Genomic DNA, 26,496 nt, shown 5'->3' on the forward strand with positions numbered 1-26,496 from the left:
CGATCCACACCCTCAGCACATCTAATTCGGGGCTCTTGTTATTTCTTATGAACTATTGCCGGTTGGTTATTCCAGCTGGTGCCATGCTGACGTTTGGTACACTGTGGCAAAGCCCACCTTCACCCGAACGGAGAAACGAAATTTTCCCGGAGTCCCCTTGATAAAACAGTGAGTCAGGAGAGGGGCAGCGAGCATGAGTGAGTATGAGTATTATCATTTGAGAATTCTTACCAGTCAAGTGAAAATAGTGTGACAGTGCTGAGACAGTTCCAGGAGTGAAAGTAATGCGCTGTCTTCGTGGGTGGCATGGTGGCGTGGGGGATAGCACTGCTGTCTCACAGTGCTGGGGTTCTGGGTTCAATTCCTCAAGTGCCGTCTGCGTGGAGTTTGTATGTTCTCCTCATGTGGGTATCCCCTGGGGGCTCCCGTTTCCTCCCACAGTCCGAAAACAAGCTAGTCGTTAAATCGGCTTCTGGGAAAATTGGTCTGGTGTAAAGTGTCTGTACTGTATGTGCCCTGCGGTGGACTGGCATCCTGTCCAGGTTGTATCCTGCCCTGTGCCTGTTGATTGCGGAGACAGGCTCCAGCTCCCTGTGACCCAGAATTAGATGAAGCGGTTAGAGGAAGGGTGGATGGATTTATTTTGTTCATGCTGAGGGAAGAAAAGGCTTGTTACTAATTTCGGCAAGTTTGGTTCAGTCTTTGCACCTTACAAGGCCGTTGCTTCAGAGACTCGGGCCCCAAATGTGAAAGGTAGCTCATCGGGGATCAACACGCCACAGTAACAAAAAGGCTAGGGTGACACAAACCCCTACACACCCCCATCCTTTACTGTGAACATGAGGAGCTGAGCTGCCTGTATATGGCTTCAGCTTCTGGCATGGAAGACCACAGAAAGCCATAAACTACTTTGTCATTACTTGTTGCATAAACTCGCAACAATCAGGCAGCATCAGGTTTCCTCCAACACTCTCTTGAAGCTGCCCCTGGCCTACATTCAAGTTTGAATTCAACAAATATGTGGTCGTCACTGTCGTGAGACACGGAGCCGCAGTCGGGGGGCACAGGCTTGTTTGAGCCGGTGGAGCAGGAGGATCCGGTCGAGGCTTTGTGAAGGTAACGGGGGCAAGAGAGAGAGAAAAAAAGCATAATGGCTCGATAATAACAGCCACACCCTGTCTGCAAGGAGCAGAATCGATGAGCTCGGCTCTGCCGACACTCCCGGCCAGCGTGAAGCTGTGGAGGCTCTGCTAGAGCAACAGGTGCACCACTTTCCCATGTTTGTGAGCTAGACAAACCATCAGAGAGGACATCAGGATAGCTCCTGGAGCATGCTGCAGAGAGACAGAGAGAGGGAGAAGGTTGAGTCAGTGAAAGAACAGGTCAGCAGACCCATTTCAGTCATTCTTATGGTTCCAGCGACAGGTAATGTTTTCCTTGCCTTTCGTTTGGCTCTGTGTTCTGAGATTGACATATCGTCCCCGTCACACACGGGCCTCCGCAGCAGCCTTCCGACTTCTGTCTTGCCAAGTCCCATTGAAAACGTAGGCCGCCTGGTGCTGTCGCAGGCACTCAAGGGCCTTTGGGCCCTCCGGATGGCCTGATGGCCTTCCTCAGAAGAAGCCAGGGTGTCGGTTCCAGCTCATGGCTGGGCAGCTCCTGTTTCCGTGCTGCTTGTTTTCACTGCGGGTCCCCTGTCAGGAACGAGGACGCCCCCTCTCCCTCGCTGTCGGGTTGCCACGTGTAAAGTTGTTGTTTTGGAAGGTGCTCCGGTTCAGCGCGAAGCTGGGGGCCTGTGTGTGTGTTCAGCGCGAAGCTGGGGGCGTGTGTGTTTTTGTGCTCCCCGATGGCTCTCCAGCCTCCAAGGGATGACCCTGTTGCGAACACGTCCCTGGAGAAACACAATCCATTTATTCCTGTATTCCTAAAAACACCCGCAGAATCGCTGGATGGGCCCTTAGCACCCATTTTGGATGGAGCTGCAGTCGTGTCAAAATTCCTTTTGTAACAGAAAACCCCCAGTTGATGATGCACATTTTCTATTAATAGCATCGTCAAAATCTTCCCAAGCTTTGCCTTTTCCATGCGGCAAATGTCACATTGCTGATGTATTCCATATTAAATTACAGACTTTCAAGTGTGGGTGACTGTGTGTGATCAACAACTATAATGTGGAGGATTAGAATTCTACCCCATCACACCTGTTTTAACTCTCCTTTTCACAAAGGGCACAGCTGCAACACCAGAACAGGCCATGTTATTATGTGGCTCTTCACAGGATTCTGTTGTTCTGTTGATTCTGTTGACTGCGTTTGATGTAGATCATCTGCTACTAGAAAAAGGAATCGCCCCAATTTTGCTTGTTGCACTGACAGACAATCTGTGATTTGATGCGCAAAATCATTCTTCACTGTCAGTGTCAACTATAAATGCAAATAAATGACCCATAATAAGCATATAAGGACTGTTCAACTCACTGCTCACTGTACAACTCTATGTTCAGAGGAAGGTTTCCTTCATTTCTCCTGCTGGCTGCAAGACCTCCTACCAGGAGGGCGTCATCTACCTGAGCTGGCAAAGTAAAAATGCTCCTGTATTATTTTTGACACACTCCAGAAGGCGCATCAAAACACCTGGTTCAGCCAGCTGTAACAGGTAGGTGGGTAGATTTGCTTCCCACATACAGTAAAAGGCTAACTGTGTATCTTGCTTTGAGGCCTCGCTGTCATCTTGGTGAGCTTGTCTGACATGATTGAGTATTTGTTTCCAGCAACATGCAGGTAGGAGGAAGTCTCCAAGGCCATTAGAAGCCTTTAATCTCGAAAGATGTGGTCAACCCTAAACCATCTTCACCCCAAGATGTTTCGTTTTAAAGTATTTTCCACTGCATCTACAAAGAATGAGCTCCAGTTAAGTGACAAACATGACAAACACACGACTGTTTAGGAAGTAAGGCCAAGACACTATGCCCATAATGCCATGCAGGATATCCTTTATTTTGTTTAATGTATTGACATTGATATAATGTATAACAGGGCTTATAAAGTCCTTTTTGTTTTTATATGAAACAAGCTGATAAAAAAACAAACACACGTCATTTTCTGTGTTGCTAATCATAAACAGAAAAGCTGAGTTAAGGTTGTACAGGTTTGATTACATGTGCAGGTAACCACCTAACCTTGTGGACAATTGCTTCTTATACTGTAGCTAACACTGTAGTCCTCATCCAAAATGGACACACATTGCGTTGGAAAATTTACACCAATTTAGCATTACCACCCTTTTAAAAATGTTTAAGTTTTCCTTCTCTTCAAGGACTTTCTGCATTGGTCTTGACATTCTTATCAAAGATTTTGTTCTTTCATTTTTTTCCATTCCTGTAGTTTGAGATACACCTTCTGTATCATCTATGTGCAAACACAAGTATCATATAATATTCAGCTACAGGATGTGTTTTGAAAGTGAGCCAATGTATCAGTTTTATGCATGTGGAATTTTTGCAATGATATCTCCCAACCTACAGTACATAGAAAACTAAGACAAATACACAGCATATTGAACAATATACCTTTTATCTGTATAATGCTTTTGAGCCATAAGATTAGTTTTACCAGTTCAGTAACTATTTGTAGTTTGTGCATTGATAGTTTACAGATCCCAGCTGCCTTCAAACAGAGAGCTTTTCTACAAATAATACCACTAGGATAGGACACATCAGCCATATTTTGGAACAACACGCATATCATCATTTTATTGGAAGGGAAAAATTGGAATGGTTCTAATTTTGAATACAACCTGGTTTGCTGAGTAAATAGCTGAGCGTAAAAGGATATGCAAAGGCGATGAAGGTGACGCTAAACATCCGCTAAAGTCGGAGGGAGCTGTTGTGTCATTGGAATATCGCCTTTATGGAAAATTCCTGTTTTGTTTTGTTTTTAACACCTATATCATCTGCCTGCTCGGCTCTGGATTTACATTTGAATTCATTTACAACTACGTTTGTTTGACTAACAAATTCAAACATAAATCTTCTGGCAGCCGTTTCCTGAGCTCAACCTGATACTGACAAGTTTCACAAGAAAAAAATAAGGGGATTTCACACTGAATGCACGGCGGCATTCCTGATACAAGCTTACGAGCTTAGGAACCACATGGCTTCCACAAGGCCTTGGGCCCGCTGGTGCAGACACGTCCTGAAGTACAAACTCCACTGACTGCGTTCAGGTTTCTCTTGAGCAGGAGTTCAGTCCTTGACCCCTGCACTGATCCCTCTCCTTTTATTTTTCATGCTGTAACATCGTGGACACGACCACAACAGAAAACTTGCCGGTGCTGCTGAGTATGATGATGACCTGCTTGTCAGTCTGTGGCTCACCTGTGTCGTGTGATACCATAGAAGAAAGGAGGCCATTTGCCTCATCCAGCTCGCTTGGTTACTAGTACCTCATGGATCCAAGGATCCTACCCAGCCCTTTCTTGAAAGAAGCCAGTGTATCAGCTTTGTTGACTTGTTCCAGCCCCCCACAATCCTTTGTGTAGTGGTACTCCTCCTGTGCACTTCCTCCCGATTTCCACTTGTGTCCTCTAGGTCATGTTTCACTGTTGATTCTGAAGAGTCTAGTCGAGTCCAGTCCACTTTGTCAGTGTGCTAGAGGATTTTGAATACTTCACTCAGTCTCCTCTGGCAGTGTTCTGTGTTGAAGAGATGAAAATAAATCACTTTTTAACGTTATAGAGAATGTAGTTGTTGTTTTGTTTATAGGCTTTAGCGAAGCTCAAGTTTAAATGCGTGTTTTAAGCCATCACCTGTGCTGCTTTCAGTGGTGTTTGATCTCTGTCTTTGGTTACTGTAGTAAAGGCATAGATTCGTTGACATGAGTTACAGTATAATGTTTATGCACTGTAGACGTGCGTAATGGGTTCTGCTTTATTCAGTCTCTACAAAGAAGCGTGTGAATTGCGCTTCGCAGCATGTGGTCCCATAAACGATCAGAAATACGGACATTATGTAAGGCTACAAACGATTCAAGAATCTATTACCATACATAAAGGATGTTAGTTTAACCAAAATTTTATTTAAAAGAATAATATGTATGGAAACGACAAAACATTATTCTATGCAACAGCAACTTTCCTGTCGCTGGAAAAAAAACGATAGGCTATGTCATCTGTTAAAGAGGGGTTAACTGTTCATTTATGATTTTTAGCTGATATATACAGTATATACAACTAAGGATCGGGTCGAACGTGCGCATTACGTACGTGAGGCGGTAGAGAAAATATATTTGTAAATCCTTCAACAACAGTTTCGTACAGGGCATAGTGTTAGCGTATCAGAAATAAAGCTTGCGTACAGTATATGCTGGCTTTAAATCATAGTAACAGATGACTGCACAAAGTAGTACAGCTCTCGTAAGCTGGTTTCCGTGGGTGTTTGGGACTTTCTATAACCAAAAGGCCTCTTGAAGACCCCCCCCTAACGCAAAGCGTTTCGAAACTCGTTTTGGTGGAGAGCGCAAGTCTAAAGTGTGCATAGAAATGGTATGGCGCCGTTTCCGAGACGTTTAGTTGACAATAATTGTACACTTTTGTATTTCGTAACTGTTAATTGTGTAGCACAATTTGGTGCCAGTGCGAAACAAAGTAAAATTGAACTGCGGTTCTCGCCGTTACGAGGGGCGGCGTGAGAGGACGTCCAAATCAGCAACACCTGGGCACAAGATGGCGGCTTTTCCAAACCGCTGAGGATCGAGTAGGCCTGCGTTTCTGTAAATCGAATATTTTTCATGTATGTGTTTTTTTTCTTTTATTGTTGCCAGATAGAAATGTTCCTGTCGAGTACGCTGCATGTACGTTTTTCCCCCCATGTAAATCCGAACTAGCGTTGTTTTCGGTGCCGTTTTAAGGAACGATTTTTATGGAGAGAAGACCGTTTTTTTTTGTCTTCAAGGTAAGTCAGCGTTTCCACTTTTAATGCTCATGAATTTAATTAAAATTGGTGAAGCTGTTTTTGAACTAGATGTGTTGCTCATATTGTGTCGTTTCGTTAACAAACGGGTATAGTTGTTACTTTTGTCAGCTTTTTTAATATTAGCATTGTGACTGTGGTAATGTAGTACACATTGATGGCGTGCTGTACTACTTTAAAATCGAATTCTAACTAAGCCTTGGATAAACTAGAACGTTTTTTTTTCAGGGAAGTTGTATATCCTTATTGTTTCAACACGTTAGCAACAACATTGCAAGGTATACGTTTTAGATATTTTATTATTAGCTTAAATTCATGTTACAAATTATTAAAGAGTTGACATTAACGTTACCGTTATTGATTAGCAGTTTTTCAAGTCCTATACTGAGATGTGTTTGTGCCCAGACACAGGACACATTGTAATGCGCTATACCACCATCTGATCAGTGATCAGTGGGAATGGAATATTGTTGGTTAAACGTTAATTTTCATGACGATAATGCCATCCAAGTATACCACACTAATGGAAACAAAAAGAAATAGACACGTGAAGTGGTATGACAACCATGGCTGAATTACATTTGTGGTAATATTATTAATTTTTCAGAGGAAACAAGTTTTTCTCTGGTGAGGGCATGATGAGTTGAGTATTAATTCAGTTTCAGAATAAGCAAGTATGCAAGAAGCATTGGCTTAATTTTCCCCCCTGTTTACTTTTGCCTCTCAGGGAGTGGGAAGTGTTGGGTGGCCCATCCCTGCAGTCTGCCACCACGGACAGATTCACCACAAAGAGAAGAGAAGTGTTTCCCCAAGCCCTTCTCAAACAGGTGAGACAAGAAATATTCCCTAACAATGTGGAATAATGTATGTGGCCTTGAGGGGCCGGAAATTCATGAAGGTTATCTTGTTTTGTGGAAAAACAAAACTGCTAATCTTTTATAATTCCAAAGCTCTTGCCTTACTGATTCTTCAGTCTGGTTGGTGACAAAAGAGAGAGGGCTGTGTGACAGCTGTCAGACCGCTGTAGAGTTCGCACCAGTTAAGTGGGATTTCCTTGTTGGATCTCTTCAGGTTTGCTAGATCTAGGAGATGCTTTCTTGAACCATATGCAGTGCCTCCAATAGCTATTCAGGTAGTCTCACCTTTCTGGTTCAGATTTTTCTTGTTGTCAATAAGATCACTGCACAAAAGCATACTTTATTCACCTCATACTTCAGGTCATTCAGATGTCCCCTTTGTTTAAAATCAGTGGAACTTTCTGCTGATACAAGATTTTCCATGCCTTAAAGTGCCATATATCCTATTGTTTTCTGCGATCTGTTCTCTGCTCATATACTGTCTGCTGCAGAGACTTCTTAAAATATCTCTGTTGACCATCTCCACTCTCATCACCCTCCATCTGAGACAAAATAAAATCAGTTTAACTCATCTGTGCAAATGATATTGGAGAAGAGAATCTGGCTCCCAGGGATATTTTAGTATAATATTGTTTTTTTGTTGTTGTTGGTGGTTACACTGTAGCTACCCAGCCCCAATATGTCAATGTAATCCTGATTTGTACCGAGATTTTTTAACAAAACATTTTTCAGTTACTACGTTCACATTTGAAGCATGGACACAATGCAGGCAGGCTGTGTAGTGCTGACAGCACTGTAGTTTGTATTTAAATACTCTGTACGTAAGTAGTTAAAATTTTTACAGGGTTTTGCAGCAAAGTCTCAAACAGATCTGCTTCAAACTAGTTGTGCAATGCACATGATTTGCTTGTTTTTTCTGGATTTTGGCATGCAGGCATACAGGTAAAGGTCATTTATTGAGCAACTTTATCTACATTGTGACTTTAATGTACAGTATCTGAGGCACAGGCCCAGCACTTTGAATACATTTTGCTTAAAATGTAGGCATAAAAATAACATGCTGCTTAAATATGACTTAAGCAAATGTCAAAAGACTACAAGAAAGTAAGAAATGCAAAATTATCTTGCATACATGGATCAAGGAAGGTTTCAATCAAAACCTGTGGCTGTCAGCAGTGATGGCCCTAGCCACCTACTGGTTGGGGGAATGAGATGGGCTTGAAGGTATTTTGCTTTGTGGACTTGGTAGGGCGGAACTATACAGTCTGTAATGATGAACGTTTATCTGAAGTGAGGTTGCATTTTGGTTTAAATTGGGGTCATAGCCACTTCTGGTTAATTAAGATGCATCGCACTCCCACAGTACTGCTGTTTCTTATGTCATATAATGCTTGAAACAAATTGAGACTCTCCATATAAATGTTTAACACTGATGATTTTTTTTGCACAGAAAGTCCGAAGTTATCATTATATTGAGTGTGCACACAGATCACAGGCTTGTGAAGGCTGGGAATTACCTGACTAAAGTAGTTTTGACCACACAAAACTTAAAGAACTACCTTTGAGCTACTGAATTGGTTCACTGGATGGTTTCCAGCCTGCACGGGGAAGGTCTCATGGGTGTGATGGCACATTTCTTGCCTAATTTTCAGAAACTGCAATAGGTTACTTGTTTTAACAGGTAGTAAAAATGTCATTGCTCTCTGTAAAAAATGTGTGTTAGCAGATGAAGACCACAAACTAATTTTATTCTTGCCCAGAGTTGAACAATTCATTTCATTCTGTCAGAATTAATATTAACTGTGTAGTCTTAACTTTGAAACATATATCCAAGATTAGTCATTTTATAATCTTCTTACTTGCTGAAGTTTTTAATTGTGGAAAATGCCAGTAACGACTAGGACTGTTTTAAATTTTGAGTTGCCTGGTATAGACATTTCTGCTACTGAAAAAGTCATTTGTTGCCATGACAAGTAAGCAAAATAATATGAGTAGCAAGTTTAAACCTTGTCCACTCCCCTCCTTTGTAAAATGAGCAGGAAACAGACATTTTACACTTCAATGCTGAGAAAAAGGAAAAAAGGTGTCCTTCACGTCTACACTGGTCCACTAATATGAGCCTGTGGTTTCTCCCCCTCCCCCCCCCATGTCATTTCAGACGGTGGCAACGAACCAAGGACCCGGTTACCTGGAGGAACATGCCAGAGTCCCTCTTTGGAGCTTATTATTAAAATGTTTTTTAATTCAAGTTATGGCTGTGTTTTTTTCTGTGGTTGGTGTTGGAACCCACAGGCAAGAAGTACTGACCTCTAGTGTTAGCCCAGCTAAGTGTCAGCGGTCTTAGTTAATTAACCAAGCGCGCTAAGGAAAATGAAGGGAGATATTCCCCAGGGACTCTCTTGGGCCCGGTCACCTGGGGGGGGTGGATTGTGGCCAATAGCCACATCCCCACCTGTGAGGCCTGCACCCACTGCTGCAAAAAGAAGATTCCCCTATCTCCATTCGTGATCTGGGTCAAGTAAGAGGTGCTGCTAAGCAATATCTAGCACACGCAACAAAGCCCCTGCTCGCAGAGCCTGCTGGCTGCCTAGAGTGTGGCAGTAAGCTGGGGGGACAAGTTCCTCACCTGGCACTTTTCTAGCCCTGGCTCCTCCAGTACACAAAGAGCAGCACAACCTCCAAACAACAAACACTCAACAGCTAGAGCAAACAGCAGTTTATTGAATACAGAACAAAAGGAACGCAGAGCAACAGGATCGGAACATTCCCCAGGACACGTGTGGATCTAGGTCCCATCAGCGCAGCCAGACTTGACAGCTGTCTTCAGGGATCAGTGTCCTAGACAATACAAGAAGAAAATTAACACTCCTTCACTTAATGATAAAGCATTTAACAGTTCAAACAAGTTTAAAATAGAATTGTTCTCTGAAGTAAACCAACATAACTGAAAATGAACAGGCCTTTCATTTTCATTTAAAATGAAGCCATACCATACAAATACAAATCAGTCTTGCATTCTTATATAAAGCACAATGTGTACAAATGAATGGAGTGCACCTGTAGCTCTACCACTGACACTGAAAATAAAGGGATATACAAGTTTTGGTGCTGTTCTGCCCAGCATGGTTTAAAAACTTAATTTCCATTAGTGAGATCAGTTCAATTAATTGCTTCAAAGAAGCACATCTGCCAGCTCAAACAATCTGAAATTTCAGTCATGCAGACCAAAACTCTGCTTCACATCCTGTAGTTATGATGTAATAGGAATGTGCTAGTGCTAAAACAAAATCATGCATTAGCTAAATTTCTAAATTTAGCAAGAAATTGATCTAGTTGACAAAACAATGGAAACACCTGGGTAAATGAGGGACACCAAGAATATTGTAAGCAAGGGCATCCACACAAGTGCAGCTTGTGCATTAAGCAAATGACATCCCGGCATGCTTTAAGGATCATGTATAAAACCACCAGACATACCTGGTTGGTTATATTTACAGCTAGCATGGCTACAAAAGGTGACCTCCATGAGTTTGAAAACGGGGTGATTGTTGGGGGGCGTCCACTGGAGCTTAAGTGACTATGACAGATCTAATTGCTGATGTTTCACTAGCAACAATGCCTTAAGGTGATGCCAGCATGAAGCCTTGTGGGAAAGACATCTTTAACCAAGGGCACAAGCTCGTACTCCAAAATCCCTGTGTTAATTTGAATTGCATGGCAAAACACGCGAGCAATTGCACATCAAAGGCTGATGTCACTTTTTAACTGGTTTTAAAAGGCAGCCACTTTCATCCAAAATGGTCCACTGAAAACTCCACAGAGCAGTATAACATAAGTTCCAGTGCGCAGACTTTTCATCACATCCGGCAATGGATGTCTACAAGTCTAGTGATGCAAAGAACAGAACACATGTGATAGGTCAGATGAATCCATCCTTCAGCATTTTCCTGACAAAAAGAGTGCACATATGGCTCCAGCCTAATTAATTCTTCTATACGCCTGAGTGCTCCATTCCAACAGTGAAGATTTCTGGTGGTTCTGTGAAGTGGGGCACATTATCAATGGCAAAGGCAAGGTCAATGCTAATCACAGCATAAGTGATCACCTTCTCCATGCTTCAGCATTCCTTTCCTGTTGGGAGGGATGCCTTACAGGATGGCAATGTTCCCATCCACAGATTAGACATGGACACCCAATGGTTTCATGAGCATCACTACAATGTCATCTTTATGTCATGGCCTTCTCAGTCACCAGATCTGAACACAATCATATGGGATATCTCTGGACACCCAAAATAGCATTTTCTACCTCCTTCAACCAAGCGTGAGTTGATCTGACTTGCTCATGGAAAAACAGTGCCACACACCTCCGGCAGGTTTACAACTACTGGTAGATCCTATGCTACGTCACATACAGCCCTTACAGACCACACATTTTGCCCCAGCTCTCTTCCTTACTGGCTTTACATTGGTGTTTCCAGTTTTTTGTCCACTACCTTGTATACATTTTAAAGCAAACAAATCACCCTGACAACACTTACCAGAGTGAATCTCGCTGGAGAGACGCTTCAACAACAGGCAGGACTTGGCAGAACCAGACTTACAGTCGTCATGTGTAAATAACCAAGTACTGGTTCTCTTCATCTAAAGGACAGGACAAAAAATGTAATTAAACGCCATTTAATTTGCAAGCCTTCGACAAAATGTTTCAAAAGCTATTTCCCCCACCCACAGATCAAATTTACTATTGCTGTGTATTACTGAAGAACTGTACTTTTTCTTCAGTTCTCCCTACAGAATGTTTCAATAAAGAACTACTCATAAAAATATCAATTTGACTTCATATGCATGTTTATGAAGCAGCGTCACAAAGTGACAACTGTCAGGTGAGAAGAGAAACAATGATACACAGGCAAGTCATGGACATGAGTCCATCCAAATTTAGTTTGCTACAATGAAGTTCAAGATATAGGATTTAATCATAGCTGTCTTTAACACATCTATAACCTTGCACTAGTACGTCTGACATTAGACCCCTTTACAACTGTATTTAATATATCGGAGTTCTACTCATTTAAGAATAAAGTTTACAATGTTTAGATAAGATCACTTTATTGGCCATTTACAATTTCTTGCATTAGGAATTTGTCTTTTCGTGTACCCCAGCTTCCTCTCCATGAGACACACAGACAGGGAGAGAAGCTTGGGGTCAGAGTGCAGGGTCAGCCATTTATACGGCACACCTGGAGAAAGAATTGGAATTTTAAGTTTTTGGAAGGACATGTACAGCTAAAACACTTGCCGTTGAATGGTTGATGTTGCTGCAAGTTAATCCTTTCAAAATATGTCACAGCCAAAGAAAGCTTGACAAATTGAAAGAAAAACATGGTTTTGTGTCACAAGGAGAAGCTATGTGCATATTTAGTTTGAGACAACTGTTTTGAGACATTTTAACACAAATCACCATTATCATATCTCGGGACTGCAGAGCCAGACATATAACAGAAATATGTTGAGTCAAAAAGACAGCCTATTGATGTGTACAAAAAGACATGAAAGTTACACTGAGGTAAGTTACACAGCAGCATTATACTGTATTGCACACAAAGGAAAGTCATTTATAGACTATTTTTTGAAGAACCGCTTTTTACAATCTGCTGAAGATATGTTGGCTTGGCCAACAAAAAGTGATATTTTGGCTAAAATTAGAAACGCACGTCTCAGCTAGAAGTCTTCAGTGACGTATATGAGACATTGTGGGTGATGTACTGTAGATAGGCATCTAAAAGATTAAAAACTGGTTGTTAAAGGTTTTATAATACATTTTTGCAAAATTATGAACCCTTGAATCCAGGTAATAGTAGGTGGCATGAGTTATGTTTACAAATTAAACAGCGGAAAAAGTGGAATGTGATACAAACCAGGTTGCTAACCCCTGTTCTAGCTGCAATTGAAATCCACTTGCAGAGTCTGATGGACACCTGACTGCACCGATCTTCTCCTGGCTTCCTCACTCGCTGCCCTTTCTGCGGACTCATCCCGACGGGGCTACATTCCAGCAGGACAACGTGCTGTCCTGTGTCCACATGCCACTCCTGTGAAACCAGCTGTCTCGCATGGTGAAAGTCACAAAGCCACAAAGGCCCTACTCACCAGACCTAAACTCCACCGAGCGCAGGAGGGATGAGGGCATGTAGCGCTCAGTGACCAGCGAACGGACACATGCTTGTCCAGGCTGGATCCCACAAGACAATGTCTGCAACCTGGGGCTCGGCTGGCATTGCAAATGTGGAGCATGTAATGCTTCCTGCAGTGGTCACATACAATATTTACATGCAGCTTTCACAGGAGTCCCCCTGTTGATGAGAATGTTAATCAGCATATTGAACTGACCTATGTCCGGTCTGTTCGATAAGAAGTCAGTGCACCTGCTACAAAAGATGGTCATTTTTCCTGATAAGTAACTCCAGCAAAGTAAATGATGTGATTTTACTTTTTATGCTCAGTATATCTGTAGTGCTGTCGATATAATCGGCATAATCTAGTTTAATAAAACAGAATTTTAGAAAATGTCATCATAAGCGGCGCTGGAATTCAGAGTTCGTTGAAAATGAAACATTACCACGTCCACACAACAAACGAAACAGACTACGCCTCGATCTATCTTTGACAGAGAACAGAAAAAAATAACAACAGTTTAACAGGTTAAAAACGAGCGCCGACTTTAAATACAAATCACTAAGTCTTCTTGGGAAGTGAAACTGCTGTGTTTTATTTCGGTGGGGAGTGGGAACTTTAATAAACACGACGTTGAACGAGTTCAGAAAATTAAGCAATTGGTTTCAAAAGCTATAACCCACGGTTCTAGAAACTGTATCAGCCACAAAAGTCCTACAAAACTATGCCAGTAAAAGACCTTAGTACTCAACAACTATCAACAGCTACAGAATGTAGGTTACACCTCCATTCCTCGCCAAGGAAAACTGAAAAAATAATACAAGTTCAAACTTAAGACTTTAAACACTTGTAATATAAACTAAGATATGCGCTCTTTATTCTACAAACGTTGGTTAACCCAACCTAGGCATATTTTAATTAAACTGTTTAACACGTAAAGTTGGTAAACACACGGCGGGAATTCAATCACACGCCTGCAGAAATTTCCGTCACCGACTACAGGCCTCAAACATTTTTAATTAAATGAAAGGAAATCATTTAGAAAGTTCTCATACCCTTAGGCCGGCGAAACTTCAAAATCAACAGGTACTTCGAATTTGTTATCAGTAGAGGGGGAAATAAAAGAAAATAAAGGCATTTAAAACGCGTAAGCAGGAAAGCTCACAAACTGCAAACGCCGCCATCTTGGACCTGACCCGCGCGAGAGGGAAACCTGGCGAAGGCGAGAGTGACGTCAAAGGTCGCCTCCCTTTCTGCAGTGGGACGAAGTCCTTAACTTTTTAATTAGAACCCGCTTATCCCGTACCCCCCGCGAAATGTCCCGAGTTTTTAGGGGAGTGACCAGGAACGACCACCCCCCGGAAAAAATGCCGACCCTGTAGGAAACGGGCACCTGGAAAACTCCCCTCGGTGCAAAGCTTAGCCGGACCCGGGTGGGTTCGAACCGGCGGCGACTGGGCTGTGGGCTAAAGTGATTTAATAGTGCATGAACTCCGCTAATTTCCAGTGGTTACCGGATCCTGGCTTCCTTCAATGCTCTATAGCCATGCCTTTCTCTTTATCTTATTTGACCTACACTGGGCCATGAAGACAAACTCGCATTTTGGGGTTAAGTTTTCTCCAAGCCGAAACCAGTCTTTATATCCTTAAGAACTGAACTGTTTTTAGCAGAGCCGAAAGCCCAAGCAAGTATTGTAACTCCGAAGCAAAGATCAAGACGTTTAAAAACAGCGTCATCTTCATTTTCATATTCTCGTATTAAAAAAAAAAGTACATCTCACTGTTGGATGCAATGTTTTAAGGGGGAGGCGGCTGCATTCAAGACTTGTTAAAGACGGCTGTTTAAATAGTTTTTAGTGTCGTGTTAACTTTATTTGACATATTTTGTGGAGTTTATAAATTGCAGTAGCCACTATTTTAATGTTGTACACTGGGATGTTATTTTTTAAGCTAGATATTGTCATTCATATTTCCAATTTAATTTCCTTAGCCTCGTCGTTGAAAAATCTGGATTGGAAAGGGACAGTTCACAGGTTCACAGCCTGGGGTTGTGAGAGAGAGTTAAAGTGCTGCCTCTACCGTCGCTGCGGAGAATAAAAAAGATGATTTTCCATATTCCCGTGTCCTGAGAGTTATCTTCCCCGCTAGGTTGATTGACATCTCTAAAATTTGCCTCGTGATGGAATGGTGTCTCATCCAGTCTATATCTTGCCTTGGAGCTGTTATCTGTTTAGGCTCTGGCTCAACTGTAACTCATAAAGTAATAAAGTTGTGATCCATGTAGGAGGTTTCAGAGGTTCTGTGAAGCCAGGAACGAGCCAGGTGTTGTTCTTGAGAGCTACAGGGTATTACGATGGTCGTTTCAAAAGATCTCTGTACTGGTTAATTGAAACAATCTCGCGTCGCCGCCGCTCACAGTCAACACGTCTGCTGGGGTTTGTCGCTAGAGCAGCGCTCAACTCCCCCGACCCGTGTCACATTAACCAGTTTTAGGGCCCGGTACTTCAGTGCATCTTGAGTCTGCCGAATTGGATTAGAGGGGCTCTGTGATTCAGTGCCTTCAGCTGCACGTCGCAGCTTCGGATGAAGTTATAAAGTGTTGAAAACAAAAACAGTTTCACTCAACCCTAGAGACTGCTGGTTTGGTTTTAAGCAAACAACTCGACAACTAATGGCTCTTTGGCTCCCGGCCAGCAGAGATTAACAGTTTTATACATTTCTTTCGTGTTCCCACTTGCTGCTTGTTTGCTCTCGTACAAACTCCTGCTAAACACGGGGGATGACTAATTTATGGCATGAAACATACTTTTAACAAACTAAAACAAATGGTATGAAATGTTTATTTCTGACTAAACGTTTATGTAACATACTAACAGCGTAGTCAGCACACATAGTGGATTAGCTTTGAGGGTTCATTCAGCTTTTCATTTCACACTGTAAAGGAAGAATAAAGCAGTTGATTTGCCCTTTAAAAAAATCAGTAATTATCTGTTCTAAAAAGCCTTACCTAAACTATTCAATTCTGAAAAGCGTTCATCAAGGAAAACTTTTCAAAATGATGGTTCTTGTCTGGTAAATTACACTCAGTAATTACACAAGAACAACATTTTGTCTACATTTTGAAACGCTGGCGTTAAGGCACATTCAATTTATAAATATCTGTCAGCAGTTGTTAAGTGCGCTATACAATATAATATATTTATTAATTATACCATTACGTGTTTACAATGAATCTAAAAAAATAATAATTAGAAATAATATTAATGAATATATACGTTTAATTAAATTTAATGAATTGTTTCGGCTAATCAATCTAGACCCCCAAGTCGTGGTGATTTAATTGCGCGAATGAACGTGGTCTGACACTGCGAAATTAAATGTGAAATGCAACATATGAATTTGTTTTCTTTATAAATAATGTTGATGCTTTTAGTGGGACTGTACGCTTTGTGACCACATTTATCTCAAGTACGCAATTCAATGCGCTATAATGTTGCACATTTTACCCACAATCGGTTCCAAATCTTGGACTGTCGCCTTTTCTTAAGACTACAAATTGGTTCAAAGCTATAAAAATAGGAATTAAGAGTTGCACCCTGTCATTTCATTTGTCGGTTTTAAAATTGACCTTCATCTGCGACGCCTGGTCTGGTGATTAGGCAGATCATCAGTGTTGCTTTATGACATTTGACTGGGAGTCAAACGTCACAACAGGTACTGTACCTGTAGGTTTATTACTGTACCAGCGAACACAAAACGCTGTAACACCACTTTCAGCTCTGGAGTGGGGGTTAGGATAGCCTTTACATCCCGAGAACAGTACCTTCCCGCCCTTGTCTGGAATCTCTCTGTTCGCTGCCTGAGTCTCTCTGTTTATTTCTGTTTTACAATGTGTCAGGAGCCAAGGAAAGTATTTTGTTTTTGCCTCGGTGGCTTCATTTATCTAAAAAAACCCACCAAATATCTACTTTCACCACAGCACGCCGTTAGAAGACGTTACTTGAGGGTGGTGGTAATGGGGGGTTTGTACACATTATCACCTCATTAAGATGCTACAAAATCACAAGACAACACACGCACGTCGCAGCAGTACTGTGTTACCGTTAGCTTTCGGCTGCGACACCCTCGTACGGAACATCGTGACACCTCCTGGAGTCTACGCATTGGCATTGCATTGCCAGAGTGCTTCTGTCGCCGAACCGCTGCTAGTCTGTACAGTACGTGACCGGGGGAGTCTGGCTGGGTTTAGTGCCGCATGAGTCCCCCGACTGTTTCCCGTTGAAGCGGCTCTGGTGAGCACGGCCTCCTATCTGCTCCTGTCCAGTGGAACAACGACGATAACAATTAATGTAGCAACCTACACGTGCATCTATGTACAGGGTCGGGAATTGTGTCGAGATGTTTGAGTGAAGGGTGCTGCAGTCGAGGCTACTACAGCACTGAGGATCTGGGCCCTGGCCTTGGCCTGGTTAGTCCAGAGTGTCTGAGCTTAGAGCTCCATGCTGCTGCCTTACACAGCTCTCTTCAGGGCCGGAGTGGTTCAGCTGATAGCCTGGACCTGCAGTATATTTGCATTTAATCCTGGTGGCCTAAATGGATGTTTGGGAAACATTTAGAGGCGTTTATGCACAAATCCTCAGCCTTTTTGTTTTTACATTTCGGAGTTAGGTTCGTGGTTACTGTAGTACTGAGAGACATTAAAAATGCTATTTTGTTTCAAAACTCATTTGTTGAATTTTTATCTTGGCCAAAAAGTGGTTCGTTAGCCAAGCTGGGCTGCGAATACATTAGTGGAATTTCAGCCCAGCTCTTATAAGCATCATGATTACCATCTTTTTCCCCTACAAAGGGAAGAAAAAAATGTTACAAAACCAGAAATGATCCACCTAAGAATGCCTGGGAGTCTTCAGATGAAACTCCTCTTTTGTTTATTCAAAGCTGTGAGACACTGGGCCTGCCTCCTATTTGCATGCATGGATGCTGCCAATGAATGGGAATAGTATCTCTGCAGAATAATCAACGTAATTGACGTGCAGGAGCCCTGAACAGATTTACCAGAAAATATCAATCGCCTCTCTGCTTGTTCAATATGCTTGGCTGCCTGGAAGATTATTCTGTGACAATTCATGTACAGCTTTCAAAGGATGTAGCTGCCAGTTCAGGGCTGTCAGAAAACTAAGTTAGCCAAGACTACTGCTGCCTCCCAATATACAGTTCCAAATTCTGCTCTGTGAGTATTGTGTGCCAACCTGTTGATGGATAGGGTGCCTTTCATATTGTTTAATGAAAATAACTGTCAGATGTGACTCATCTCTCTCACCACTTCTTTTACATACCTTTTAAAAATACGAAACCGATACGAAAAACAGGCTGTTCCGATACAAACATCTGTAGAACACAGAGGTGCTAACGCAGGATATTTGGATTTGATCAGAATTTAGTTTGCTTTTGATATCGGACTATAGGCTGCTTATTTGGTTGCAAGCCACAACTACTGTCGCTAGTAAAAAAAACCTGTGAGATGACCTTTACCATGTTGATATTTCCCTGCTTGTAAATAGACAGGAAGGACTCCACTGCAAGAATGAACACAATTAAAACCACCCACATATACAGGCTTTGTCATAGTCTTCTTTTAAACTGCCTCCTTTCATCTCGCAGTAATGTTTGTCAGCGGAGTCAGGCTCCTTACTTGCAATCAAATTTGGCATTATTGTTTTAGAAGAGAATCTTAAAAATCCCGGCTGTTCCAATAAGATCCCAATGAAGGTGTGATAACGTGCTTTATGTGTTCAAAAATGGAAGATTTCAAACTTACCTTCGTGTGTGTGTTGTTTGTAAATGCAGGCCAGTTAGCAGCAGAGGGAAACCAGGCTTTGTGAGGCTGTCATGAGGCACTGCTTCCAATAAGTGCTTGTTAATGTTAAATTGGTTGAATGTGTGTCAGATTCTTTCTCTGTTCCTTTGGGGTGTGGGACCCTAATTTCCCATTCATGGAACAGCTGCTACCAATCCCACAGCAGTTTCTGAATGAGTTCCATTTATTTCCCGCCTTTCCATTGTAAAACAGTCCTAAAAACAAAAACCTGTCAAGTTGTGGCTTTAGTATCGAAACAACATGACCTTGTCTACTCTCAGCCTGTATTTTCTTGTGACCACACACAAGAAACTACATCCTCAAAGATCTGAAAGGCTGGGCTTTTCCAGTAAAATTCAAATGCTGTACACAGGTATGGGTGCTCCAGGGGCTCCCCTGCTTTAAATGGAATAGCAGGGCCGATGTTTTAACATGAATTCAGTGACAGCTAGCCATGAGCTCCCTATCCACAGAACTAACCCCATCCTCGGTGCAGCACATGGGCTACCAGTGCCAACACAGCACATGGAGGAGAAAGGTACACAGGCGCGCTTTCTACTGAACGTGTATTTAACCTATACAGGGCGGTGATTGCGTTGCACATGGCTGACAGACATACTATTTTAGAAAAAGCTGCCAAAAGAAAACGGGCGCAGAATCAGATTGGACTGCCCTGCAGTTCATGTGTCTGGACCCCATACAGCTGGACCTGCAAAACCACCTTTACTCCGCGATCAATTCGTCAATCTCTTTTTCACACCTGTGTGCCTTCCTGCTAAATGTGGACTTCTAGTAAATCCATAACATTTCCTTCAGATGCCAAGGACAAAGTGAGCCATCCAGATAAGGACAACATCATTGCCCAGAATTCGGCTCCGGAAACTCAGCACGAAATGAATGCAGGCCAACATTAATGATACTAACTCCTCTCCCTAAGCCGTCCGCAGTCATATTCTCCATTACTGTCATTTTTAAACTAAGGATGTCTGACGAACGGGAAAGGTCCTGATGTTATGAGCTGTACCAGGAGAAGGGAGTTTTGCCCTTGAGTTGTAGGATATCCACGAAGCGCTTTTCTTTTCCCTTCATCGTAACAGACAAGGCCAACTGTTATCTCACATGGGTTTGGCTGTGTGATCATAATCAAAGCTGCTATTTACAAGTCTTTCATCTGTTTGCATCCTAATCTGCTATGTATGAGCCATGTGACTATCACAGCCCAGAAAGCTCAAGCATATGCCAGACATGCACACCTGTCATATGTTCCCTTTACTGGCAGCTCCTGCCATCACTGCTGCATGATGTGCAGGCGGTTCTCATATAGAACCTGTTTCTGGTGTATTACAAAAATCCAACACATATGGCACCTGTGACTCAAGAATGAAGAGTAACTGCAGAAACCTCACTGCCTCATTGGAGGAAGCACAGTGCTGTACAATATCATGTCTGATGTCACAGACCTGACCAGTGCAGTGTGACAGCATGAACTGTTCCCTTCTATTGTAGAGGTTAGGTGCAGACTTTGTGGTCCGAGTTCATGGACCTCCTCCCACCCTTGACACTTCAGAGCCACATGTTCACTGAAGGGAACCAAATCTACGAGACTAAAAAAATTAAAAGAGGCAACTGGCCTATGCTTTTTTTTTCCAGTTTTTTTATTTTATTGAGTGAAAATCTCAACCCTTGCATCAGTCATGCAGAAAAAAAAACAATAAATAAAACACATATATTAAATTTCTAACAGCACTAAATTCAAGTGGAAAAATATTCGGTTATTAATAACATAGGTGCCGAGAGATCAGATTCAAGTATCGGAGCAACCTTTTTGTTTTTTTTTCATCCTTTTTTTAAATCATATAAAAAAGTCAAGAGTTGCCTCCATGTACAGAGTGTTTGTGAATCAAGCCTTTTTTTCTCCACAGAAAAAATAAAAATAAAATTACACATTAAAATTCAATATGAGCTAGAGATGGCTTTTAGTCCTAATGTGCAATATATATTACAAAGGCTAGAATTTTTTTTCTTTTTCCTCTTTTGCTACATTGTAGTAATCTTCTTTTTATTTCACTCTACAGAGAACAAACATTTAATCCAGTTTCTTTTTGCTTTTTTTCCCGTCTCTTTGTTGGTTAATTAAAACAGTAAAACGATCTGTCGTTTCAGCAGCAGCCTATGTAGGATTTGGAGGTCGCTTCCGTCTGGTTTTTGTTTAATATAATTTTCATGTTTATTTTTTCATTCTAGATTATATACAGGATGCCAGCTGGCAGACAGATGGTGATGCGTTTACCCGTTTTTTATTTAAAGAAACATCACAAGGAAAAAAAAAAACAGAAAGGAGAAAAGAAATGAACAGCTGTAGGAGAAAACAAGAACGCCGGGCACTGCACTACATCTCAAGCCAAGTCAAGACACTTGCTAAAAAGGAACAAATAAAATAATGCTGCTCCTTTTGGGACAAAACAACTCGAAGTCCCCCAGCTGGCACCAGTAGGGTTTGACGTTCCTTCGGAGAATATCCGTTACAGATACCCAGTTCTTCGGACTTGTTTCACTGGCCGGTACCAGCGCTGGACTGAAGTCTCTCTGGGGCGGGCAGGGAAGTCCGGGACAAGGGTTTCTGCACAAGTGAGCTCTGTGTCATCTGAAGCCGCAAGGAGGAGGAGGAGGAGGAGGAGGAGGAGGAGGAGGGGGGGTCCATACCAAAACGACAACAAATATTGTTGATTCCATATCTGCAAGGAGCAGATGTTTTATTTCAATCTCTCTTGGGACAGACGAAGGAAAGCAAAAAACAAAAGTATACACAATGTAACTACTGTTCGTCCTTGGGAAGAAATATATGGGGGGTGGGGAGGAGGAGGCAAAAAAAACGCTCTAATATCGTTAAAGTCAGTTTCTGAGAACTAAGCTAAACGGACAAAGCCTGAGTCTGAACAGGCTCATTTCCCCAGCATGGGCATCGTAACCCTCGCCGCCAGTTTGACATTTTCTTTGCGGTCTGGAATAGCAAGAGCCTCTTCTTTTTCAGTCAGGGATGTCACAGTGGTAGGAAATGCAGTCGAGGTAACTGCCATCAAATATTCCTTGACTGCTGCTACAGGGACGCACTAGCTATCAAAAATGAGTGGCAGTCCGAAAGTTCTTGCAGCCAGCCTGGAAGAGGGTCTGCACTCTCAGGAGAGTGGAGACTGAATTTCTCTCGCACAAACACAACATGTTTCTTCGCTGCTCCTTTGTCATGTCATGATGACATCTGTGACATGATGACACTTGTCATGATGTCATGCGCACACACCACATGACATCCCCAGGCTGAAACACCAGTTAGCGCTTTTTTTTACTGTTATATCATAGTTTTTATTTTACTTTTTTACAAATTTTCACTATTTTACACACGTAAAATTCATCCAAGTGCATCCATTTCTTTAAAAAAATCTGCCAAAGTCATTACTGTACTTACTTTTCAGTTTCAGACTGAGAGAAAATGCTTTAAATAAATCAGTGATGTGAAAGGCAGGCCAAGAAAACACAAAAATAAAACAGAAAAGTAAAAATTAAATTAAAAGCACACAAAAAATGACAAAAACATGGTATTAAATTAACTAAAAACGTATATTAACAAATCTAATTTGCGCTTCTTTTTTGTGTAGTTTTTTTTTAAATATTTTTAATTTTTTCTTATTTTTATACAAAATTCAAGTTAAAAACTGAATCACCCAGCTGTTATCAGTGCTAAAATACATACATGGCCCTAATCAGGGTGTTTGAAAACTCCCTAATTAATGCTAATGTCTAAGGGGGAAATTTTCAAAAAATTCACACACAACCAAAATTATATTGGGACTATTTCAGACTTTTAGATTGTTTTTTGTTGTTGTTTTATGGGAAGTTTTTTTCTTTTTAAAGACCATTTTGTTCTATATATATAGACTTTACAGAAAAAATACTGTACAACCCATTTTTTGTTAATATTTTTTAAAGTAATCACCCAAACATGATTACCCACCATGTTTTTTCAGAACCACGTTCATTATTGACATATTTGGTGCTCCTTATTTTTACACAATAAAATACATAGTCATTCTTGAGTTTGAAAGATACAGTCATACATTTTCAACCAAGAGACAGGCTCGGCTACAAAAGCAGGATTTTTCATTTATAACTATTTGTCTTTTTAATTTCTTTTATAAGGAATTTAATTTAAATCACAGTCCTCATTAGTGTTTCTCCACTGACCATCTCCGAGACATTCAAGAGCCTTATTCTCCGACAAATCCATCCAATTCTGAAAGAGGATAAAAGCAGTCTTTGTTTTAAATAAAGAGACAGAACAACAGTTCTTTGTCGCACCAACTGCTATTGGCTAATCATTTCTAACTGATTTCAAAACAGTTTATATCAGTTTTTTCCTGTTAAAAACAAGATTTAAAATATGCTGTACTATAATGGTGTAAAAAAACGACCCTAGAAAAGTGCAAAACAAATGCCTAATTCTCATTGCAAGGTCACATAAATATTAAATAAAACCATTACAATTTGAGTTCAACCATTCTCATGGTTTAGAAAAAAATAAAAATATACAGTTTTCTTTCTGTACATTTCTTACACAGATTACCTCACCCCGCCTACATCCCCCAACACAGCCCTGGTGACTTCTGTATGTGAGCTTTTCAGTTAAATAAATGCCGAACAGGAATGAATGTGTCATAATGTTTTTTTTTGCCCATTAGATATGCAGACTTCCTTTGTAAAAACACACTCACACAAACAAAAAAAGCATCTGGAATTACAAGTGGAACAAGGAAATCCTGCAGATTAACAATGCCTGTCATTTTATATCGTATACTTCTGCTTCTGCAAAAGTGCATCGCTTTTGCTATATGTATATCCACCTCCCAGATTCAACCGAGTCTGCCTACCCAACCTGTCCAGGCAGCTTGCTAAAATACTGTCCCCAATATTGCTTTGCACCAGAGTTTCGTGCTACATTTGAAATCCGCCGTAATGCCACTCTGTGTCTTTTGTCTTTTGAATGTCCAGACAGTATTTCTCTCTCACCATGGTAATACCTGATTTCAACCCACAGTTCACTCTAAGAGGCTAGGAAGACAAGCTAGGCCTGTTCGACTCCTGGTCAGTAGCATCATCGCCACTCTCACTTGTACCTAAGGACCTACTTTTTGAACAAAAGCCCCCCTTTCAGGTGAGCGGTTTTATAGGCGATGTCCACAGGGAGACACGTCATGTTTTCATGTGTACTCTCTTATCAAGTATCTAAATATATCTCTGACCGAGTGCTCTCATGCAGTTTGGTATTGTGGCAACAGGCAATACTGATTATGAAAATCATTGAACGGTCATGCAAAGAGAGATTTGCTGGGCACACTGATTGGCTCAGAAGGGGTCAGAAAAAAATCCGAATCAATGGGTGGGGCTGATTTTTTTCTTGCACGGGGAAGTCACTGGTGAGGCACGAGCGGCCCTCCCTTGCTCTCCCCAGCAGTATCAGAGCGGAGTTAAATTCAGCTTGTGAAAACGGCCATCTGCCACAGTTTTCAGCCACAGTTGAGCCCGGCGGAAGATGAGGGAAGTGTGCGACTCTCGTGGAACTAAGTCTCCGATGCTACTGTCGAGGAGTGAGACCTTGTCCTAACGAGTAAACACAGTATTTAAAAAAAAGAGCAGAAAACAGAAAATAACGTTGTAAGGGATCAACGGAAAAGGGCACAAGCCACAGTTTTCGCAGAGCACCCCGCACTTCAATTATAATAATAACAAGAACAACAACAACAACAACAATAATAATGCATTTTGTGTTTCATTTAAATAAATTATTCCAACGCGTCATCTCATATATATCTCTCTCTATATATTTATACAGTGATTTCCCTTTTACTGGTAGCAAGGGTTCAGCAGTTCACTTAATGAACTCGTCAACAATTTCCTTTGTATAGCAACTATATCAACATCCACACACACATATATATATATATTTTTTCCCTTATGGTGTTTATTTCACACACTAGAAAAATAAAATAAAACAGAAATAAATAAAAGTCAAACATGCACGCACGCAAAGAAGGATTGATGTGTAGCAAACTGTTTACACTGGAGCCCCCCTGTGTGCAAGTGGGCTTCGCTCATTAATTAAATTAATAATCTTGGTCATCTTGTAAACATCGCAATTAATCATTTTGGGCCATCGGTTTTTATGGTTGGTGTCCTCAGTATTATATCTGGAGCCGCTTTTCATTTCTTTTGTTCATTTTCTAAAGACGTATCTTCATCGCGTGTGTCGCGTTCACTGCTCACGGTAATTCTTGCGGGTCAGTCTCATCGTTAGCCTGTCCGGAAGCGTCAGCATGGTTTGTGGAAGTATCGAAGCTCCCCCCAACATCCTTCTCCCCCGCCGGGCCCTCGGCCTCCGGCACGGAGTCTTCGTAAGAGTCTGTGTTCAAGTCCTCGTCCTCTTCCCCCTCTTCCTCCTCCTCCTCCTCCTCCTCCTCGTCCTCGTCTTCCTCGTCTTCCTCCGCGTTCATCTCCTCCTCGGGCGAGAGGTCGTCCTCCGCGTCCCCTGAGGTGGCGGTGGTGTCGTCCTGAGGGACCGGCAGGCCGAGGGGGTGGCCGCTGGAGCTGCCCGGGTCCAGGGGGCTGTGCTGGATCTTTTTGCTCAGATCCAGAGAGTCGTTGAGGCCGATGCCAGCCGGGTTTTTCAGGAAGAAGAGGGAGCTGTTGGCATCGGTGCCCAAATTCAGGGAGCCGTCCAGGCTAATGGAAGAACCTTGGTGGTCGTATTCGGAGGGGGCGCCGAGGCCGGGGGCGAACGCGGAGCTGCTGCCCAGCTGGAGGGCCTGAGCGCCGGGGGAGGTGGAGGGAAGGGCGGCGGAGGGGGGCACAGCCGTCCCGGCCAGGAGAAGCCCCTCCCGGCTGGGGGAGACGGAAGGAAGCTCGCCTCTCTCCTGCTTCTCGTGCTTGCGCTTGTGCGAGTCCATCTGGGACATGCCCACCACGGTGTGCTTGCACTCGGGGTAGGTGCAGTGGAAGTGGGAGCACTTGAGCTTGTACTTGCAGTCGGGCACCTCGCAGTCGGCGCTGGAGCTGAACTGGCAGAAGCCGGCGGCGCTGATGACGTCCTGCTTGCCGTGGTGCTTGCGGTGGGCCGTGACCTTGGTGCTGTCGGTGCAGCGGAAGCCGCAGCGCAGGCAGTGGAAGTGGGTGCTGTTGCCGGAGAACTGGCAGTCGGGGAAGTTGCAGCTCAGCGAGGACTTGAAGCGCTTGAAGTCGTCCAGGACCAGGTTGTCCACGCGGTCGTGGTGCTGGGCGTGCTTGTACATGTGCGTGCGCCCGCAGAACTTGTAGCCGCAGTTCTCCCGCGTGCAGTGGTAGTGGGTCACCTTCAGGGAGAACTGGCAGCCCGAGTCCTTGCAGTCCTCGTACAGGTCGTAGCGCCGGAAACCCTCCAGCATCATGCCCTCGTCCAGCATCTTCCGCGAGGAGGCCGTCTTGCGCCGCTTGCCGAAGGGGGACATGTCCTCGATGATCCAGAAGCGCTTCTTGGCTCCCGAGGCAGTGGGCATAGAAATGGTGTTCCCTAAAGGAGAGGGAGACACGTTCGTTAACCAGCGGCGGATACCC

At 42.6% G+C, this 26,496-nt stretch overlaps 1 protein-coding gene and 2 long non-coding RNA genes across 18 annotated transcripts in view; 1 reads left to right on the forward strand and 2 right to left on the reverse strand.

Annotated features, from left to right (window-relative positions):
• Positions 1-5,957: 5,957 nt before the first annotated feature.
• LOC148642166 (uncharacterized) lies at positions 5,958-9,073 on the forward strand. Its single transcript, XR_015929678.1, has 2 exons — positions 5,958-6,795; positions 8,984-9,073. It is a non-coding gene; the product is annotated as an uncharacterized LOC148642166 (long non-coding RNA).
• Positions 9,074-9,526: 453 nt separating this feature from the next.
• Positions 9,527-14,810, reverse strand: LOC148642167 (uncharacterized). 3 transcript variants are annotated; one of them, XR_015929587.1, is made up of 4 exons: positions 14,057-14,810; positions 12,758-13,180; positions 11,366-11,468; positions 9,527-9,663 (listed from the first exon to the last, which is right to left on the reverse strand). It is a non-coding gene; the product is annotated as an uncharacterized LOC148642167 (long non-coding RNA). The 3 variants fall into 3 exon arrangements; XR_015929586.1 differs by having other exon boundaries at positions 12,746-13,180; XR_015929588.1 differs by having other exon boundaries at positions 12,978-13,180; positions 14,057-14,758.
• Positions 14,811-20,495: 5,685 nt separating this feature from the next.
• Positions 20,496-26,496, reverse strand: part of casz1 (castor zinc finger 1) — a 243,477-nt gene continuing 237,476 nt past the window's right edge. For all 14 annotated transcript variants that reach the window (XM_088617342.1, XM_088617339.1, XM_088617340.1 and 11 more), the window contains one exon: positions 20,496-26,452. In XM_088617342.1, the coding sequence (XP_088473468.1) occupies positions 25,170-26,452 (1,283 nt within the window). In that variant the 3' untranslated portion in view covers positions 20,496-25,169. The remainder of the gene's footprint in view (positions 26,453-26,496) is intronic.

Source organism: Lepisosteus platostomus, chromosome 23, assembly GCF_059453375.1.
Source record: "Lepisosteus platostomus isolate fLepPlt1 chromosome 23, fLepPlt1.hap1, whole genome shotgun sequence".
Classification (NCBI taxonomy): Eukaryota; Metazoa; Chordata; class Actinopteri; order Semionotiformes; family Lepisosteidae; genus Lepisosteus; species Lepisosteus platostomus.